The sequence below is a fragment of the Cydia splendana genome, chromosome 3, assembly GCF_910591565.1.
Source record: "Cydia splendana chromosome 3, ilCydSple1.2, whole genome shotgun sequence".
Taxonomy (NCBI): domain Eukaryota; kingdom Metazoa; phylum Arthropoda; class Insecta; order Lepidoptera; family Tortricidae; genus Cydia; species Cydia splendana.
In genome coordinates, this window is record NC_085962.1 from 16,546,351 (window position 1) to 16,568,271 (window position 21,921).

Here is a 21,921-nt window from a genome sequence, read left to right on the forward strand (position 1 = left end):
TGTCTAGAGAAAAGTATTCGAAGCGTATATTAGCACACAAAAAAATATCAAAGTTAGTTACAAAAAGGGGGACAAAAGTAGATTTTTTTATTTCCCCAATATCTCAAAAAGTATTAGTAATTAAGAAACCAAAATTAATATTATAAAAGACGAGGATATTTCCAATGAAACATTCCATAGTTGCAGAACTGTATCTCTGCCCTCTGAACACAGCCCTCCGCGCCTCATTTTCGGGAAACGTGCGCGGCGTGAAAAAGCGAGTACGTAACATTAAATATTAGAAAGTTCCAACGATACAATAAAAAAGTATTCTAGTTGTCAGACCGTTGCGTACGATCCCTAGGACACCGCACACCGCCAGCGTGTCGCGTGCGCAGCGCCACCCCTCCCCGCGACGCCGCAGCTCACAAAAAACGCCGGATTGTTTACCTCGCTTTTTACCTTTTTTGGATTTTTATTCGTATTTTATCGAAGCGCACGCGGCGGCCGCCTTTATAGAGTCCTCAATGAAGCGTTATGCACTTCCATTGTCAACATCCAAGTCGCGGTAATTCATTTTTAATGTTAACTTAAATGTAGATAATCGGCGGACTGTTCGAGCAGCCCTCTCCTTTTTATTTAATTTGTTGACATTGACGTGATCATTTATAAAATGTGGACGCATTATTCCACAGAAATCGTTTTTTTACTATAGTATAATAGTTTCATATGTAGTTTAATTTAGATTATGGGGATTTATAAATAATAAAAAATAATATTATGCCAATACTTTTTATTGTAAGTATAAAATTTGCTAAAATTTGATTTACACAAAATCAACTGTTTTGTTTAACTTAATGCAAGGTATATTTAGGCAATGATTGTAATACTGTTTCGTCGTATTATCTGTGATCTTATTACTATTTCGTTTAAGTATAAGTATTACATGTATTGTAATGTGTGAAAAGTAAACGTTATTTGGTAGTTGTTTAAATTTTTTATCAAAGGTTATTTGATTCAAAAGCACTGTTGAAAGTTCCTTCGCAATTTCAAAATATTGCTTTGACATCGAGCATTACTACCTATTATTCGTTATTTTAAAGCACGTTGCCATTGCCATGATAATTACTAAGAATAAATTAATTTACTTAACAATAAACTGATACAGACAATAGGGAATATTAGGCAAAGCTCTGCGTAGGTGGCACCTTTGTGGCACATACAGTAAACAAACCACATTGACACATCACACGTCACGTCAATCACATGGCCTACCGCGAAACAAGAAAATCGAAATTTCGTTATCTAATCTCTCTATCACTCTTGCATATTCGAGCGATAAAGAGGCAGATAACTAAATTTCGATTTTCGCGTTTACCGGTACCCTTGTTAACAAACCGCCTTGATGCATCAATGTCATATTTTATTGTCTGTGAAAACTTCTCAAAAAACAGTTTAAGGCACAGTATGTATAAGTTAGTCTATAAATTTACTGAGTCGGTAGTGCTGCACTCTGGCGGCAGAACATTATAGTAATATCCCCCATTCATGAAATATATGAAAATGAAATAGTGACAATTAAATGCAGGTTTGTGCATACCATCGCTGGCAACTCCGGTATACCTTGGTTCTAGTTTAAGAAAATTGTTAATTATAAGTAGCCACTTCTTATTCAGCCGCGTTATAAGTGAATTGAATTCATTTTTAGTTTAGGGTGGCCAGTTACTGGCGAATTCTATTAATTCATCATTTTAACACGATATATTTTGATATTGGCTGAACAACTACAACGTATTATCATAACCTCCTAAGGTCCAAGGTCCTACCTATAGTACTTTTTCAGTTCGATAAAATTTAAACCAAATTCAATTGCAACAGAATCGCATTTCTTTTATTTCGGAAAATTTTCTTAGAAATAAAATTCTCTATTACCTGGACTTTAGATTCCAATTTCAGTGACGAATTTTGGGTTTTTCATTTGTATTGCTGGGCCTTAGAAGGATAAATAAGTCGCCAGTACATTAAAATACTAAATTCTGAATTGAATACTACATACACGGCTGCAAACAATTAAGTATCCACTTTAAAAATAAGCTTTGACTTTTAGACTTGGCGAACCAGCCAGTTATGTAACCATATTACATTTAGGCTAAAAACCACGCCTGCAGCTGACCGTATGTTTTGCCAGGGCCTGTGCTTAATCCTAAAGACTGAAATATGAAACGAAAAAATAAAGTAATGCAATATCAGTCTCTAGGATACCAAGTCGCACTTTAGGTATGAATGAATCGATTCTAACCACTGGTAGCGTTGAGGGAGGCTAAGTACTCGTTGTATTTCTTCTCCTGGGCTTGTTGCAGCTTTTGCAGCTTTTTGACGAGTCCCTTGCTCAACTCCTTACCTTCGTGATCGTGAGTTGGAAGACCCTATAACAAAACAATTGCGGTTTACTTATCTTCATAGATCAACCATAACCGCCGGAGTATTTAATGAAAAACATTAGAGAACTGTACTTCCCACGTTAAATATAGCGATCGAAATTACTATTTTTATCACACATTTACATTTCAACCAATACAAGTTATAAAATGAGTTTTCCTGTCACTTGGCAAAGTAAAATCCCAATAGGGTCTTGTTAATCCGGAGTCTCTCTTGACCGAGCGAGCGAATCGTCCGTAAATGTCGCATTTCTTCACCGATTCTCGTTAAATTTTGTGAGCAGAACCGATATATAGGTGTATGTGGACTTTTTTATATAATGTCATTTATTTATTTTTAAATTGCGGAGCCTTACCAGTTATTATTACTATAGAGAAGCCATATCAAACCATGAAATTGTCGAAATCGCAACCTGTACCATGCGACCAAAACGTCGTAAGCGCCGTAAAATTCATGGCGCTTACGCGTTTAGATCGCGTGATTCACGCTCCGGTTCTATGGTTTGTTGTCAAAACAACAACTCGTGGCGCAAAATACTGGTTCTCTGTGCCGGTTCTTTACGTAGTAATAATAGTTGAATGGCGTCATCGGCGGCGTCTACAGCTCACAGGGCCACTAGTTTACAAAGCTATGTGTGATGCCCACCTTGTCGTCGAACTGCGAGTACTTGTCGGCCTCCTTGCGGAACATGTCCCCCGGCGGGACCTTTCTCTGCTCGTCCTTGAGCCGCTGCGCTTCGGCGAGTTCTTGCTTCTTCTTAAGCTTCTCTGCCTCTATTCGCTTTTTCTCTTCCTTCTCTCGCATCAGTTCTTCTTTGCTGACCAGCTTCACCACTGTGCGGTCTGTGTGAATAAAAAAAATGTTATTATAATGTGTGTCTTTGATATTGAAGGACTGATTGACCCCTATTACACTATCAGTACTATCACGCGATACTAGGATACTAATGCTGTATTATAAAAATATTGAAGCGTCGCGCAGAAAAATTAAAAATTATTAACAATTTTATTTGAAGTTGACACATTCGTATCACGACAGTACTGTTAGGGTGAACCGGGCCGTTAACGTTAACTGGGGATTCGCCAAAACATAATAAAAAGTTCATGGCAGGCGCCCTGAACCAAGCGAGAGTGGACTCTATGTTTGCAGACACAAGGCTCACCGGGCTTGTCTTCGAGCCGCACACCCAGCTCGGGCAGGTCGACGTCGCGCAGCTGGTCGCACAGCGCCAGCACATCGGCGGCCTTGACCGCTCGCGCTGCGTCCCGAACGCGCGCTCGGAATGTGCTCAGCGCTTCTAAGTATGGCATCACCACTTCCTCTAGCTGTAACAATAACAAATATTTATTTTCAATATTCTACTATGATTTCCATAACACAAGATTTATATCAGTAATGATTCAAATTGTACTAACTACAGTTATATTTTTATTTCAAACAAGTTAAACAGCATAACAGTAAAAATACCAAACCACTGCTAACTTACACAGAAAATAAAAGAATACAATATGTATACAATTCATCACAAATTACAATACCTATTGACATCTAAACATAAATAATGAGCTCATTTTAAACTGTAGAAGGACATCTAAACATTCATCACGCACAACCACTAGTCTGCTTGCAAACAAATCACACTGAGAGGCTGATGCGAGGAGCGCATTCAATAATACAAGTGAATAACTATGAGAGGACGCCTCACCAAAAACAGAATAGGCTGGGTAATCGTCCTGTTTTTGTCCTATATCCAATGTAATAAATAATTAAACACACTCCAAATCTTATCAAACCAACGCTCGATGGCCACAGAGTCCTTGAACAGAACCGCGAACACGTGCAGTATAGTTGATGTACTCACACAGACGTTGTCGCCGTCGCCGACGGGGAAGCCGATGCCGCCCCTGGGCCCCTCGACGGCGCCGAACACGTGCAGCACGTCGGTGACGTAGCGCGCGGCCGCCGCCAGCAGCGGCGCGGGGCGCGGCGCGGCGCGGCGCAGGAACACGTGGCACGCCGCCACCAGCTCGCGCAGCGCGTCCAGCGCGCCGCGCGTGTCGATGTTGTCTGATATAACAACAACTCAGCTGTTACCGAACATTAACGTCTGCAAAACGTGTACGGGAGGTCGACCCATCGTGCCTAAGTTCTTCAAATTTGGGATAAAGGACGAATTTTCATTAAAATTTCCATGAGTATTTGCTACGTAGTAACATTGTTATAGTTTAAACCTGGAAATAGATCGCACCTTGAGTAAAAACTGCAACTAGAATCATAGACGTAAAACGTACTGTGATCCTATGACATCTCTCTAAGTAGGTACTCGGTCCAAACTCATTGGCCGAGCGCTCGACGTAGAAAACAACAGCTAGTCGGCCAAAGCAACCGTTCGGTTTTGTTATATAAATCAGTGGTTCCCAAAGTTGACTGGGCTCCGACCCACCTAACAAAAACTGCCAAATTCGGGACCCACGTCTTGGCTGTCCTAAAAGGGAGCCATAAAATATCGCTCACACTCAAGATTCCGTGGTAGTTTCAGGGCCCACTAAATATTCGGTCGCGACCCACCAATGGATCGCGAGTATCGCGACCCATAGTTTGGGAAATGCTGATATAAATCATTCAATATGATATAAATCAATATACAGCAGTTAGCTTATGACTGGATTAAGTATCCATGGTAATGGGTCAGGTGAGGCATATTTACCGCAGAGGGCAGCGTGGACTTGATCCTTGGTGGCCTGCAGCTTGGCGGCCAGCACACGCTCCTCGTCGCCCCACGAGCCGCCGCAGCCCTCGTCGTAGCCCGCGCGCATCGCGTCCTTCACCGTCAAGAAGAATTCCTACAACAATTAACTCAGGTCACGGCTCCGTCTGCAAACCTGGGAGCCTACCGCGAACCACTTCATTCGTATTGGCCTCTCTAACGCTCAATGTGCAGGTAACGAAATTTCCATTTTAGATGGTCGCGGTAGGTCCTATGACGAGTGAAATCTTTCTTAGACATTGGTCTCCGGTAGCCACGCGTCTGTATATAAAAAGTATAAAAACCATCTGTCAATCACAAACTAAAAGTAAATGCGTTGTATCGTAACCAAATGAGACGCAAAAAAATCCGCAGATCACAAATGGTTCCAACTATCAGGAAACAAAAAAAATCTTGGCTTATGTATCTTTGCATTTCGAATATCCATACATAATTTTTAAACGAATTAAGCGCCATATGCGTTAGGCTTTGCGTATTTGTTCTCATAGTCAATCTGCTGAGTAGAAATTAAGTATATTCAGAGCCACACGGTGTCTAGTACCTACGAGTAACAATGTTTTAAAACGCAATAAATATTATGAGACAATAAGTACGTAAGTAATAAGGCTTGAGTTGTGGATACTAGACGACGATACATGAAATAGATAAATTAATACTTAAAGACATAGCAAATAATCCATATAGCAATCATTATATGTTTATTACTTACCTGTACAAATATCCGTGATAAACATAACATTCCTGAGTTTTGAATGTTTTCTTGAAAATTAATGTCCTTACCAGGATTCGAACCTGGCACCTTCTGCTTCATAGGCAGGGTCACTACCGTCGAGGTTAGGTAGGAGGCCCTTATATGTATAGGTACCACACACTGGCAACACTCACATTAAACATCTTCTCAGTCTGAATGGCCATCTCCATGGTATTGGTGGAGTAGTCGAGCGTGTCCTTCCAGCCGTGCAGCAAGAAGGCGAGGCGCAGCTGCCGCGCGCTGTGCCGGCGCAGCGCCTCGCCGATGGTCACAAAGTTTTTCAGAGACTTGGACATCTTACAGCCAGCGATGGTCAGGTGCCCAGTGTGCAGGAAGTAGTTCACCCAGCCGGGCTTGTCGAAATATGCCTGGCGACAAATTTACGCTTCTAAAACATGCGCGGAAATATTGTCTTTACGTGATATCAGTGGCGTATCGTGAACTAATCTAGCCGTGGGCCAAATCGCATCTGTGAGGCCCTTTTCTCTGTGCCCGAAGGCGCCTCGCGCGAGGCCCCCCTTGGGGCGCGAGGCCGTGGGCCCCACCTAGCTACGCCACTGCCTGATATCCTATTTATGAATGCGAAACATCCTGTTGTAGGTGCTGTAACTAAAAACACGAGTCGGCAATGGTTTTTTTTTTTTCATACAAACTGTGCCTCTTAATCCTATCCAGACTTTACGATCAGCTTCTGTAGTAATGTACTATTAAGATTGCAATACTAAAAATATGAACTAACTACTAAAATCGTATGTGTTACTATTAAATAACTCGAGTTGCCATCTGTAAAATACTTTGACCACCCACCCCATTGTATTGGTCGCGTGGGTATTACTAAGTATTACCTCACTCTGAGCCAGCTCATTGTCATGGTGCGGGAATTTGAGGTCGACGCCGCCCGTGTGCACGTCGAGCGTGTCGCCGAGCACGTCGGCCGCCATGGCCGAGCACTCGATGTGCCAGCCGGGCCGGCCGGGCCCCCACGGCGACGGCCACGAGGGCTCGCCCGCCTTGCTCCGCTTCCACAGCGCGAAGTCGTTGGCGGACCGCTTCTCCGAGCTGTCGGCGCTGAGATCGCCTGCAAACACTCATCTTATTATTCACAGATCACCTAAACTAGTCTAAAGTGTATTTATGTAGGCCTCAATGGCTTTTTTACTTCTCATATACAGCTATAGGTATTTTTAATAGACTATCTATACCACAGAAATAGCCGAATGAATGTAAGAAGTGTCATTCTATGGAACTTGCTAACTATGTAAACAAAAGTCACTAGTAAATTCATCATTCAGAGACAATTTCAATATGGCGGCTTGATTACATAGTTAGCAAGTTCCATAGAATGACACTTCTTACATTCATTCGGCTATTTCTGTGGTATAGATAGTCTATTAAAAATACCTATAGCTGTATATGAGAAGTAAAAAAGCCATTGAGGCCTACATAAATACATTTTTTTACAGGGTGGGTCAAAAACATTTTTTACTGCGGCATATGTTGTAATTTTAACAAACATTCTGCGTTTGTATATCAAAGCTAAAAGAAAATACTTTGACGATAATCTTTTTTGTTTTAATTACATGATTGTAGCTTTAATTTTAAATGACATTTTGTAACAGATGTGTAAGTAAGAAAAATATTCCTAAACATTTTTTGTCAACATAGGTTCGGGCCACCCTATAATCAATCTTGCTTCCTACAGACTTGCGGCGCGATTCGGGAAATGAATTAGAGATTCACTAGATATGAAATAGTAAATATATGTGACGTTCTATGGCAAAAGGTACCTTATGGCGGTTGGCGCTTACGCTATTATTAACGCCGCTCCAATAATATTTCGGCCGCCATAAGGTACCTTTTGCCGTGGAACGTCTCATATCTTTACTATTTCATATCTAGTAAATCTCTAATTCATTTCCCTAATCGCGCCGTCGGTATTGGGTCAGTGAAAAGCATCAAACTTCTGTACTTTGTTGTTATGAGGTAGTAAGTACATACATGTTGAGGGATTAAGGCATTATGTTTATAATTGTCTAGAATTACCTTCCCCTTCTTGTAATGAGTTGGTGTCTCCATATGCTTCAGGCACCAGCCGGGCATAATGGTGGTGCTTTTTGCTGTCAAACTCACTCACATTGAAATATACTGAGCCGTTTGATTCATATGCTAGACCATTTTCAATGATCTTCCCTATAAACTTAACAATTTGTGGTACATATTCACTAACTCTTGTTAATACATCTGGGGGTAGCACCTGGAATATAACACAGTTTGGGATTACTTAACGAAAAAATATTAAATTTTCTCACATATATAATTTTTAGCTCATATTTAGTTTGAAACAGGTATAAAATAAAATAAAGAGTCCAGGAAAAAAAATTTGTTAATACAATAAAATACACTTTATTGCACACCTCAATAATAATAGTAAGGTATGGTCATTATTTAAAATTCTTGTACAGTTTCTATTGGTTTTTAAAGAAGGCAAATAGCTCGAAAATTCATTCATATGTAATGAATAAATTATACATGAAATGTAAATGAAGTCACATCAATGTTAAATTTTCTTCCTAAAACTATTACCTGTCCCTAACAATCACTTTCTGGAAATTTAGTTCATTTATCTTATTGTATTTTTATCATACTTACATTTAAAGCTTTCATATCTTTATGAAACTCATTTTCCCAATATCTTGGTAATGTAGTGAATATTGCATTATCTGTGACTGTGCTGCCAAACTGGCTGTCTAACCACTCTGATATTGGGTCCTTTGCTGAAGTAAGCAATGCAATCTTTGCTTCAGAGATCTTATCCTTATTTTTACATTTTACTGCTAACTTGAGATCCTGAACTGCAGTTGCTACACTGAAAAATTCAATTAATTCCTATTATATTTATTACCTATAGAAAAAGGCACAACATTGTAACATTTGTAACTTTACATTTCAAAGTTTAAAAAAAATGCTGATGTTGTTAAGTTGCATTTAAATCAAGCAAATTGAAAGTGCTTACCTGTCTAACATCTTTTGCATTGCAGCCTTTTTATCTGGGTCACCAGTAGTTTTGACAATGTTCTCGTAGTAATTCACCACAGTTGTTGCATCATCTATTGTTTTACTCAAATCTCTCTCTTCTTTTGCATACTTTTCATATAAATGGTTTTGTCTTGCCCTTTTGATGATTTTGTCATCAATGTCTGTAATGTTCATCACATACAGAATATCCAGTCCAAAATAATTAGACATTACTCGTCTGAGAATGTCAAAAGATATATATGACCTGTAAAATATACACTTGTATAAATTTATTCCACATTAAAACTATAGATGAAAATTATACTGAAATTAACATAGTTGTATGGTTTATGGTCAATAATTTAATTGCCATAAAATGTAACATTTAATCTGTATGGTAGGAATTTTATGAAACCAAATTAAATTACAAATAACAAATGATAAGTTGACAGTAATGTCACCTTGCAGAACAGTGACTCAAGAATATAAGGATAAATCCTAAAAAAGGATTGTATGTATGTATGTAAGTATGTCACTTTATTGCACATAAACAGGTTTACATAAAACGGACAAAACAAAAATGTTATGTACAAAGGCGAACTTATCCCTAAAAGGGATCTCTTCCAGCTAACCTTTGAGAAAATGCGAAAGGATCAAACACTAACAGGTGAAAGACAATTTATTGATTGTTAAGCATATCACAAAATGTTGACTTAGGATGTATCTGGCTTGTAGTATGCGCCACGTAATTAAAAAATAAAATCGTTAATATACTACCTGGCATGACCCATGTGGGAGGCATCGTAGACAGTGGGCCCACAGGTGTACCAGTTGACCCTGTTGCCATTGGAGCATACGAATTCCTCCTTTTGCCGCGATAAACTGTTGTATAACCGTAACACTGGCCTTTCTTCATTCTTTAACGGCCGTGACCAAATAGGCTGACTTCTTTTAGACATTGTTCTATCATGAAATTAAAACCCGCACTGTGAAACACTGTAAACTACACCAAATACTTGGATTAATGCCACGATTTATGGCGACAACTTAAAGCAAAATTATAGCGGAAGGTGTGCACACTATATTCCTTGATATCAAATAATACAAAATCGCCACGGAGACAAACTAACCTCAGTAAGAATATAAAATCATGCTCCTCTCGCCGTTTCCACGTCCAGCATTATCCTGTTTGACAGTGACAGCTACAGAGTTGTCAGTGTCAGATGCCGTGCTGTTTAAGTTGCTTTAAAAACTGCTGAGACTAACGAAGAATATGTCTTAAATGGTTTTACTTTTCGCATGTCAGTTTGTCAACGGTTTGTCAGCAACTTGGCCTTAATTGATGCCATTCCAGTCTAGCAAACTCAATGTTGGTACCAAATGATGAGATAAATATACGTTGATCAGCTGTGCTTTGAGTAAAACAGTAAAAACGTGCCGCGTTATATATGTGTGTATATGTATGCCTATTTTGGTACATAAAAATAAAATCAGGTGTGTGAGTGACGGAGTGAACTTCTTGTGTGTGTGCTCATGTGTTGTATGTATTTCTATCTCCGGACTACTTTGTACAAATTACGATTGTGTATTTTTATACAAATTTGATCATTTACGATCGTCGCATTTCAGTTATAATGGCTCTCTGTGTTTGTAAATGCCTAAATGTAACATTAGGAAGTGATAAAGTAGAAGATAATGTAGATATAAAAAAATTGGAGTTATCACCCACGGAACAAAGGGATATTTTTTTCAGTGAGGTAGGTACCGTCGGTAAACATGTATTGACCTTGACTTTTATGAAGAACTATTGTTTTTAAATTAATACCGAATAATTAATTATAACTAGTATGATGTTGTACCGCCTTACATTTTGTATCTGATAAATATACGGCACCGACAGGCGTAATTGCAGTCAAAATAAGGTTATTTTCGTAGTTGGAATAACTACGTGCTGTTTATCAGCTTCGCTTTGCAGGATACTTTTAGAAAACTTATGAATTCGAAATGCTTGTAGTTTCGCTATTGGCATGTGTTTTCAATAGCAACAATGGATACTAATGAATATAATTTAATTTTGTAGAAATTGCTTTCAACGCCATTGAATTCTCTGAAGAGTCAAGTGGTGCAACCAGCCCTGGTGTGCCAGCGAGGCGTGGGCCGTTGGACGCTGCACTCCTGCCTGGCCTGCGGGCAGGTCACGCACGCCGTCTCACAGGACAGGCCTAGTACTGTTCTCATTCCCAAAGCCACACAAGTTAGTATAGATATTATATTTCCGTGTCAGTTAGCCTTTCTTCATTCAATCACAATGACCTCTATGATTGACCTGGTTTGACTGCAAAGAATTGGTTCTAATTTATGTTCAATTTCATATGACACAAACCACTGAAACTCTTAATTAATTGATACAATGCATTGTGCAAGATTGAAGCATCAGATTACACTTTTGCCATTTGATCCTTAAGTAACTAGATACTGATGCTTTAATGTGTTTAGTGGAAAATTGTTACCCAGAGTTGGACCAAGCTACCTCTGCACGGCATTTGCTATGATAAAGTGAGGAACTGTCATCATATTGACGACCGGTCTGGCCTAGTGGGTAGTGACCCTGCCTGCGAAGCCGATGGTCCTGGGTTTGAATCCCAGTAAGGGCATTTATTTGTGTGATGAACACTAATATTTGTTCCTGAGTCATGGGTGTTTTCTATGTATATAAGTATGTATTTATCTATATATGTATGTATATCGTCGCCTAGCACCCATAGTACAAGCTTTGCTTAGTTTGGGGCTAGGTTGATCTATGTAAGATGTCCCCAATATTTATTTTTTATTTTTATTTTTATATATATGTTGAATTTCTATGATATTATGATGTTTATTATGACACTCCCTCACTGTTCTGTTCAAGTTGGTGCAAAGTTAGCTTAAACAGACTCTAGTTTTTTTTTAATTTATTTCATGACCATGGATACAAGTCCTTCAGTCGTCGGACTCTAGAGTCTGTTCGGAAAGAGAAGAGTCTTGGAATGTATTGGGCCCCATACATTCCACGACTCTTCTCTTTCCGCACAGACTCTAGTGCTAATTCTTTATTGCCAGTATTAAAGTCATTATAATTTAAAATAAAACACTTTTAAATTTTCTTTCAAATTGAGAATGCTTCTTTTTGTTTAACTTGAATATGACTTGAATAGACTTAGACCAAGACTAGTCTGCAACGATTTTGATAGCACACGCTATGCAAGTGTTATTTTAAACATCAAACTCCTATTAGCTGGTTTGTTAGTGCACACCGTTGTATGGGGACCTTGCACTTTGAGACTATGCGCTGAAACTTGGCACAGTTGATTGTTAGCTGGTCTTGAGCAGATACAGACCGGTAGACATCGAGAGCCACGTCTCATTTAGTGGGGGGGAGGGGCGGAAGTTCGACGCCGCAGTGCTTCACTTGGAGCAACATTTCTCTAAAACTATACCTATTAGGGCATGTGATATATCATTTTCGGATAAATTAAGGATGAAAAATCTAGTTTTAGAACAAAAACAATGCACTTTCTAACAAAAAAAAAGCATAAAGTAGAAAAGACTAAAAAACGTATTTGAGATTTTTTTCATAATTACCAATTTTTTTTTAAGTGTAGCAGGAATCTGAAAACAAAAAATACAGTTGTAAAGCTACACTTATTACGCTTAAGAAAATATATAGTTTATTATACAAAACTGTTGATAAATGGGAGATAAAAAATAATATTAAGCGTGGGTCAGAGTGATCTCAATACAAAATATTATGAATGTGGGAAAGTTACTTATAATTTGTTCTACAATCGTTTTTTTTTTTTTTAGTTTTTCGTAAATAACTCGTAAACGGTAGCCCACAGAAAAAAATAATCTGTTACGTAAATAATCTGTTTCAGATTTCTTATAAAATAAGTGCTACCTGTTTTCGCTACCATCAATATTAAAAAAAAATATTGAAGGGAGAAAATAAATACTTAGGTCCCCTTTTTTAGTCATTCGTAAATAACTCGTAAACGATGGCCAATAGCAAAAATTTTTTTAGTACATGAATAATTTACATAAAATTTCCAACAAAAAAGGTCATTAAAACTTTTTTCGCTGGGATCAATATTAAAAACGATATTAAAGAGAGAAAATAAATTCTAAGGTCCCCTTTTTAAATATTGATCCTAGCCAAAAAGTTTGAATAACCTTTTTTGTAGGAAATTTTATGCTAATTATTTATGTATAAATATATTTTTTGCTATTGGCCATCCTTTACGAGTTATTTACGAATGACTAAAAAAGGTGACCTTAGTATTTATTTTCTCCCTTCAATATTTTTTTTTAATATTGATCTAACCGAAAAAAAGTAGCACTTACTTTATAAGAAATCTGAAACAGATTATTTACGTAAAAGATTATTTTTTGCTGTGGGCTACCGTTTACGAGTTATTTACGAAAAACTAAAAAAAAATAAGTGATTGTAGAACAAATTATAAGTAACTTTCCCCACATTCATAATATTTTGTATTGAGATCACTCTGACCCACGCTTAATATTATTTTTTATCTCCCATTTATCAACAGTTTTGTATAATAAACTATATATTTTCTTAAACGTTATAAGTGTAGCTTTACAACTGTATTTTTTGTTTTCAGATTCCTGCTACACTTTAAAAAAAATTGGTAATTATGAAAAAGGGGCTATTCATAAATTACGTCATTTCAAATTAGGGGGGGGGGGGGGTCTGGACATCGGATGACGGTAGCATGAAGTAGGAGGAAATGGGGTCATTTGAAGCATGATTTTTGGATGATTATAGGGGGGGGGGGGTCCAAAATCGTCAAAAATCGATGACGTAATTTATGGACAGCCCCAAAATCACAAATACGTTTTTTAGTTTTTTCTACTTTATGCTTTTTTTTTTGTTAGAAAGTGCATTGTTTTTGTTCCAAAACTAGATTTCTCATCCTTAATTTATCCGAAAATGATATATCACATGCCCTAATAGGTATAGTTTTAGAGAAATGTTGCTCCAAGTGAAGCGCGGCTGCGTCGAACTTCCCCCCTCCCCCCCACTAAAATGAGACGTGGCTCTCGATGTCTACCGGTCTGTATCTGCTCAAGACCAGCTAAGAATCAACTGTGCCAAGTTTCAGCGCATAGTCACAAAGTGCAAGGTGTTGTGCACTAACAAACCAGGTATATGAAATTATGATGTAGAAACAACACTTGCACTGCATATGCTATCAAAATCGTTGCAGACTTTTCTAGGTCTAACTCTAGTAAATATTTATGCAATTTAAAACCTAGGTTACATAATGTACTAGTTTATAACTACATAGTTAATTGTTTCCTTACAGACCACACAAGAGAAAATAAATAATCTTAAGAAGACAAGCAATTTTTCACCAGTTTTTAACTTACTTGTGCCAGAAGTAACTAGCTTAGACATGAAAGAGAATGTGGACACAAACAATATAGTTAGTGATAAGAAAGGCTGGCAGCCAGCACAGCAGGCCATCGGCACGCTCAGCAAGCAGCTCACGCAGACCCTGCAGTCACAGCTTGAAGCCATTGAGGAAACTGTAAGGCAGTTCCGAGACCAAAAGTATGCTGAATTTGAAGCATACAAAGACAGAGCACAAAGGGATCACAAGATATTAGCTAGGTATAACACCTATTATGCTAGTTTCTTGTTTCCTTATTTATTTATTTTTAATTAAGGTACTGTTGTTGTTGGTATAGACAAACATTTATTGTCTAGCCTAGTAAACTTACTTTTTTTGAATCAGTTTTTTTTTAATAAATTACTAAGCTAAAATGAAATTCTTTATGACCATATAAACTGCTGCCATTACATAGTTAAGTGTAGTTAAGGACTCGTAATTAGTCTTAAAGTAAAGTTTATAGTATAAGCTACAAACTTTCATGCATGTAACTTAAATATAAACTGCTTAATTGTCATGACACAATGGCATCAATTAACTTAAGATTAATTACCTACTGGTCCTTAACTACATTCACTTTTAAAGTCATTCAAGTGCATGCTTAATAATGTGAATGTATATTTTAATTCATTAAAAGGATAATAAAAGAAAATGTTAAAATTTACAGTATTGTAAGCAAAACCCGAGACAGCCTGAACGGAGACGGCTTCCGAGTGGACACTTCCCTTGACAATGGACCCCCTTCACCGCAGCTACCTCCACTCCAGAGAAGAAGACTGTCTTCATTCAAAGATGCCAAAAAAACGTCACAGAATATTGTTAAGGTAAGGGAAAGTGCAGGAAGTCACTGAATCCTTTGTCACATGACGATGACGTCCACAGACAGCTGTGGACGTCATCGGAAAGTCTTGCCAAGGGCGCCAACGACGGCTACAGCCGTCAGCTTCGCCAATGCAATAGGAACTTACGCGGGCCTCCGTAACGTTCAATTTCGGTTAACTAATCGCGATCGCCTGGCGTCCGGGGCACAGCATATTCCTTCGCCGTCTGGCGTTCAAAGGGTTAAAAAAGGCCTGTGTTGCTAAGGCTAAAGGAACTTCTTATACTTTGTTGAACTTAGTCAGCAAAAGACTTGTATTTAAAACCATATTAGAAAAGGAAAAAATATATTATAAGCAGATTGAATTCAGGGAGTGTAGAGCACATTTATTACATGTCAAAACGTTGCATACTGCTTTAAGTAAAATAATGCCGCTGTTTCATTTGTATTCTAGGTCACTAATATTCACAGCGTAAATGCTTAGTAAATGATGACATAAAATTTAAATAGAGTTAGACCAAGAAAAGTCTGCAGCGATTTTGATAGCCCACGCAGTGCAAGTGTTATTTACACGTCATAATTTTATAGAAGTTTGACGTTTAAAATGACACTTGCACTGCGTAGGCTATCAAAATCACTGCAGACTTTTCTCGGTCTGACAAACATTTAAATGACTGCTTGTCTTTATGGCTCCATAGCTTAGAGGATATAACCAACTCCATAGCCAACAAGGTGGCAAAACATCCGTCTGTCAGTTCAGACAAGAGCAGCACAAACTTGCACAATGGACATATTTTACAAAATACTCTCTGCACTCAAGCTCCGCAAAATTATAGCCTCTCACACGCCCGCACCCGGTGCCTATCTAAATATGTACATATCTTGCACACCCTCGTGATATCTTTGTCACAACATAATAAAAAATACATAAAAAATCAAAAACGTTACGAGGTTTTTGTAATTTGTGATTTCCCTCCACGGGTTGATATTATTAGACATGTCAATTTCACAGCACAACAGAGACCTTCCCCCAGAAGAAGATTCGCTGGACGCAGAAGATATCTTCGACATAGAAGGGATGGACTCGCACAACCACATGATCTCAGACCAGGACGACTACGACGATTCTGATGGTAATTACAAATAAATAAAAAAACATGGACTATCTTGTCTATCTTCCACAAATCAACCTAGTCGCGTAGTAAAAAAAGTGTACCTACTTATCAAAATTTGCCGATCTCATTTTAACCAAGTCACTTTCAGTGCCAAGCGGCCCTTTTAATACAAAATCAACACACCTAGCGTGTTCTAGGCAGTGAATATGTTAATTAGAGGCATCATAATATTTTAGAGGCTACTGGCTAGAGGCTTTTTCGTACCTTGTCACAGTAATATACGATAAGGTACGAAAATAATATGATAAGGTACGAAATTTAAATTCCTTGTTCGTACTTGTCCGTACATAGGTATGTTCAATTCTGGTATAAAGAGTATCATAACCTGTCTGTTCACAGAATATAAACTGTGTGCCAAGTTGCATTGAAATGATTCATCCATTTTTAGGTGATGGAGTAACCAACATTCAAATATCCAAACATTTCACACATTTATAATATTAATAGGATTTTCCTATATCGATTAAAATAGGCCAAGGTTATTTTTAATAATGTTTATCATTTATTTTATTTTTTTTATTTATTGTTTATTGTTTATCATGTATTGTTACTGTACTAGCTACACTGTGTAGTATATCATCACCTTGTTTACAGATTAGGTAGGTACCTACTATGTACGAGCATTGAAAAATGAAAGATTTCTAGCTGAATTCATAGGTATAAATACTTCCCACGTTAAATAAGTATTTCTACTGAACTCGCTATAGGTATATCTTTTTTCATCACATCTGCTCGTAAATACTCTCTTTATTCTTCAAAAACCGATAAAAAAATGGCATTTTGTCCACAACAGTGGCAAAGTAATTTGATGCAAATTTTAGTTTGTTTAATTCCCCATGTTGGCTAGAGGAATTGACTTTTACGTGATGGATTTGATTTTGCTTTAGTTTTACAGTTAGTATTTTCCTTGCGTTGGTGTGGTGAAAAATGTTGTGTTCCACTCGGTAGCAAAGTTTGTTTATCCCTCGTGCTTTGAAGCCCTCGCCACGCTCAAGATTCCACTTTTCGAACCACTCACTGTGCTTGTGGTTCAATTTTGGAATCTTTCTCCTCGTGCTAATATTGATACCCTCGTTTAACTAAACAAGAACTGTGCCCCCTTGTAAAACAAATAACTATTAATAATATTATACACAGCCGTATGCACAGGTTTAAATGTGTAATTTCATCCGCCGATACTACCGATCGACCACATGCCATCATAGAGGGAGCTCATCCTATACTCTTGCGAGAGACAAGCTGTATGCGGAACTTATCGATTAATGAAAATGCTTGCTTCTAATAACGTTTCGGGTACTACAAAATAAATAATGTAATTTATTTTAAATTAATTAATGAAATTAATTTATGCAGGTAAAAAATCTATTTAAATTTAAATGGTTTTTAGTTTATTACGTTTTATGAGATTGTTAATTTAATTATGAATTGAACTGAGCAAGATTAAAACTAATTATGTAAATACATAAAATCAAGAAATCATTTATTCATATATAAGTTAGATTACATCTATGTCTATTCTACCAAAACAGTATCTCATTTATTTTAATAATAACAAAACATTACGTAACTTATAAGTATTGAGTTATTATAACAAAAATTATTTATAAATACACATACTTAAAACTAGCCAACCTCAAACCCGTCCCGAGCATTCCAAAAGTCCCCATGACACTCGCAGCGTTGCGGCGCTGTATGGCGATGAAGACCTGTTTGACAAACCAAGACCCAGAACGGGGGTCAATACGAGAGGGGTATTGACCCCCGTTCTGGGTCTTGGTTTGTCAAAGCCACCGACCCATGCAGTTCTCTGAACATCTCGCACGTTCGCTGCACCAGGGTCCGGCTGTTTCCACAGCAACGGGCATAAAATCGTACGTCCTCTGCAATCCGGAATATTTGGCGTGCTTATTTTTGGCGGAATTTTCGGCCGCTGAACCTGCCACCCTTGACAGATGTACCTTCATATTATAAAGGGATATCTGTGCATATGTTTTGCTAACTAGTATTCTGATTCCGACATGTAAGGAGGGCCGGTTTTAGCATGTGGCCTTCTGTCTTTGATGGACACGTTACACTTGGATAGAAGTCACTTTTTGTTTTCTTTTTACTCAGAAAGTGACATTGTAATTTTGCAGTGGACGTCAGCAACGATGAAGGCATCCATATTGGGCGCGGGCGCGGTGCAGCTAACCTCGACCTGGCGCGCTCGCTGCCCATCAACGTGCCCGTGTTCCCCGGCGAGCGCGCGCCCAGGGAGCCCGACACCGACGTGAGTACCTACCGTCCCTGCAGCACAGCATAGTGTAGCGGGACCACCGCCCACCACCTGGCGCGCTCGCTGCCCATCAACGTGCCCGTGTTCCCCGGCGAGCGCGCGCCCAGGGAGCCCGACACCGACGTGAGTACCTACCGTCCCTGCAGCACAGCATAGTGTAGCGGGACCACCGCCCACCACCTGGCGCGCTCGCTGCCCATCAACGTGCCCGTGTTCCCCGGCGAGCGCGCGCCCAGGGAGCCCGACACCGACGTGAGTACCTACCGTCCCTGCAGCACAGCATAGTGTAGCGGGACCACCGCCCACCACCTGGCGCGCTCGCTGCCCATCAACGTGCCCGTGTTCCCCGGCGAGCGCGCGCCCAGGGAGCCCGACACCGACGTGAGTACCTACCGTCCCTGCAGCACAGCATAGTGTAGCGGGACCACCGCCCACCACCTGGCGCGCTCGCTGCCCATCAACGTGCCCGTGTTCCCCGGCGAGCGCGCGCCCAGGGAGCCCGACACCGACGTGAGTACCTACCGTCCCTGCAGCACAGCATAGTGTAGCGGGACCACCGCCCACCACCTGGCGCGCTCGCTGCCCATCAACGTGCCCGTGTTCCCCGGCGAGCGCGCGCCCAGGGAGCCCGACACCGACGTGAGTACCTACCGTCCCTGCAGCACAGCATAGTGTAGCGGGACCACCGCCCACCACCTGGCGCGCTCGCTGCCCATCAACGTGCCCGTGTTCCCCGGCGAGCGCGCGCCCAGGGAGCCCGACACCGACGTGAGTACCTACCGTCCCTGCAGCACAGCATAGTGTAGCGGGACCACCGCCCACCACCTGGCGCGCTCGCTGCCCATCAACGTGCCCGTGTTCCCCGGCGAGCGCGCGCCCAGGGAGCCCGACACCGACGTGAGTACCTACCGTCCCTGCAGCACAGCATAGTGTAGCGGGACCACCGCCCACCACCTGGCGCGCTCGCTGCCCATCAACGTGCCCGTGTTCCCCGACGAGCGCGCGCCCAGGGAGCCCGACACCGACGTGAGTACCTACCGTCCCTGCAGCACAGCATAGTGTAGCGGGACCACCGGCCGCCGCCTGGCGCGCTCGCTGCCCATCAACGTATTAGTCGGCTATTAGTCGAATATATAACATTACCTACACATATTTATGAACGAAAATTCCCGTATGCGACATAAATATTTGTGACGTTCCATGGGAAAAGGTACCTTATGAGGGTTTCTAGTTTCGGAGTATTAAATGTTTTGTAAAAAGGTGAAAAAATGCTCAATTTTTTTTTATTGTGTGATCTGAAACCTTAATCCTTAACGTTTGTTTAGCTGTTTTTATTTTTGTTATAAGTTAGTTATAAGCCTAGTAATGTCGTCTCAGAGTTTAGTAGAAAAGGTACCTTATGGAAAAGTGATAGAAAATTCCCAAAAATAACTAGTCAATACGGGAAAAGAAGTTTGGTAGAGAACTCTATTAGCATTCTGAAAAACTAATTTGATAATTCCAGTTCTGGTCGGGGGGCCTAGCAAATATTATAACCGTACATCGACGGACATTACAAATCCAAGTAGCCTGCTATTATACCAAAGTTACTCTCGTCAAGTCTTTCTTAACTAGAGTAATCTTCATTTGGTTTTGTCGCATGCAATAAATCTGCCATTGGTTTGCTGAAAAATGCCAATACCCGACGCATTGCCATAGGGGATATCTGAGGTCATCGAACCTCAAAGCCGCTTGTCTTCAATGGTAACCAAAATATGTTATTGATAAGAAATAGACGATTGATACCATCTTAACCCCAAAATATTATTAGTTTATCCTAACTGTTCCATCATCATCATGCCTCATCATGGAACTTAACCACAAGGTACCTTTTCTTTTCATACAAATTATAGGTCTTTTTTAAGATTATTATGACGAGGAACTAATTAAATTTGTGGCAGTTTAATGTATTAAATTAATATTTTCAATTCATAAAAGATAAACTTCAATGTAATTGATGTTTTGTAGTGATGTATTATTAAATTTATAACCATAAGGTACCTTTTCTTAAATGTATGGAGCAAAGGCCGTTATTGTTATGTAAGTTTAAAGTGGCATAAGAGGTTAAATATAGTATTTAGTTGCGGTTTTAGGATTTATTTCATTTGAATGACAGAATTTCTTACATATGTGCTCAGAAAAATTGATTGTGGGTCACATTAAAAGTAAAAAATATTCAATTTTGTGATTTTACATGAAAAGGTCAGAAATTACATTTTAACGTCTAAATCGGTATTTTTTTTGGCTTAAATTGTCTCTCAGTGTCGTTTTCTAATAGATAAATTTGAATCTGGAGAGCTCATTGCAATCAATCGTGAAAATGATACAAAACTTTATTTTCAAGAGATTGGTTAGTATACACATAAATCAGTCGATATCAAAAGTTTCTATTTGTATTATAGAACAAGTCGCAACATTTTTTAATCTCAGGAGTCTAAGGTATTATTATTCGTCGTCAACTATGTAACTTACTTCAGGAACATAGTTTTTTAGGTGGCTTAAGTTAAAACTTCTCTATTGTAAAGTTGCTCATTTTACAACATTATTTTCAAAAAATATCTCTGTAACTACACAACTTAGGAGGTTGATCTTTTGTGTTATCGATAGCTTATTTATTGTAGATTACTGGGGTATGCATAACTCCATACCCGCCATACCTTGACCTACCTTTGACCATGGGACGTCACATTTGAGTAAAATATAAAAATTGAGAAATGTACGTTTAGTAAATATTGCTTTACATTTCTTATAATGTCATATTTTCCGTAGCTCAAAAAGCGTCGAATAGTCTGCATTTTTTACTGACTAATCGGCGACTACAAATGTGGCCAGATAAAGGGCTTTCTCGACTATTAGTATAGGCTTGATGCGACCGCTCTAAACAATGGCCGAATGCTCCCTGTACTCTCATGAAGTCAGGTGGGGTTCTATATTAATGAGGGTACGTGTCTCAGGAGGAACCGCACGACATCGCGGCGAGCATCAAGGCGCTGGCGCGCTCCGTGCACGGCGACGTGTTCGAGCTGCCGCGCCCGCGCTTCAGCACGCAGATCTAACGCGCGCCCGACGCCCGCTCCCAGTCACGCCCGACGGTAGCCATCCGACCTTACCTGCTCTGTGGATCTGTTACTGCACTCTGCGCCTACCGCGGCACTCGCGCGGGTACAAGTAGGCCTCGTAGAGCCCCTTGTATCCTAACAGGGTCGACTGA

The 21,921-nt window shown here is 39.6% G+C and overlaps 2 protein-coding genes across 3 annotated transcripts; one reads left to right on the plus strand and one right to left on the minus strand.

Annotated features, from left to right (window-relative positions):
- Positions 1-755: 755 nt before the first annotated feature.
- On the minus strand, positions 756-10,145 carry LOC134806562 (cysteine--tRNA ligase, cytoplasmic). 2 transcript variants are annotated; one of them, XM_063779869.1, is made up of 12 exons: positions 10,082-10,145; positions 9,729-9,914; positions 8,950-9,216; positions 8,586-8,802; positions 7,980-8,190; positions 6,782-7,014; positions 6,071-6,304; positions 5,126-5,261; positions 4,280-4,485; positions 3,581-3,743; positions 3,064-3,260; positions 756-2,405 (listed from the first exon to the last, which is right to left on the minus strand). In XM_063779869.1, the coding sequence occupies exons 2-12, from the start codon at positions 9,908-9,910 to the stop codon at positions 2,274-2,276; spliced, it is 2,178 nt and encodes a 725-aa protein (XP_063635939.1). In that variant the 5' UTR covers positions 9,911-9,914; positions 10,082-10,145; the 3' UTR covers positions 756-2,273. The 2 variants fall into 2 exon arrangements, with proteins under 2 accessions (XP_063635939.1, XP_063635940.1); XM_063779870.1 differs by having other exon boundaries at positions 9,729-9,954; positions 10,082-10,139.
- A 322-nt stretch (positions 10,146-10,467) lies between these two features.
- Positions 10,468-21,787, plus strand: LOC134806564 (uncharacterized). Its single transcript, XM_063779871.1, has 7 exons — positions 10,468-10,708; positions 11,032-11,205; positions 14,315-14,622; positions 15,069-15,225; positions 16,234-16,354; positions 18,532-18,665; positions 21,665-21,787. Exons 1-7 carry the CDS (start codon positions 10,586-10,588, stop codon positions 21,764-21,766), a joined length of 1,119 nt encoding a protein of 372 aa, XP_063635941.1. The 5' UTR covers positions 10,468-10,585; the 3' UTR covers positions 21,767-21,787.
- Positions 21,788-21,921: the final 134 nt, after the last annotated feature.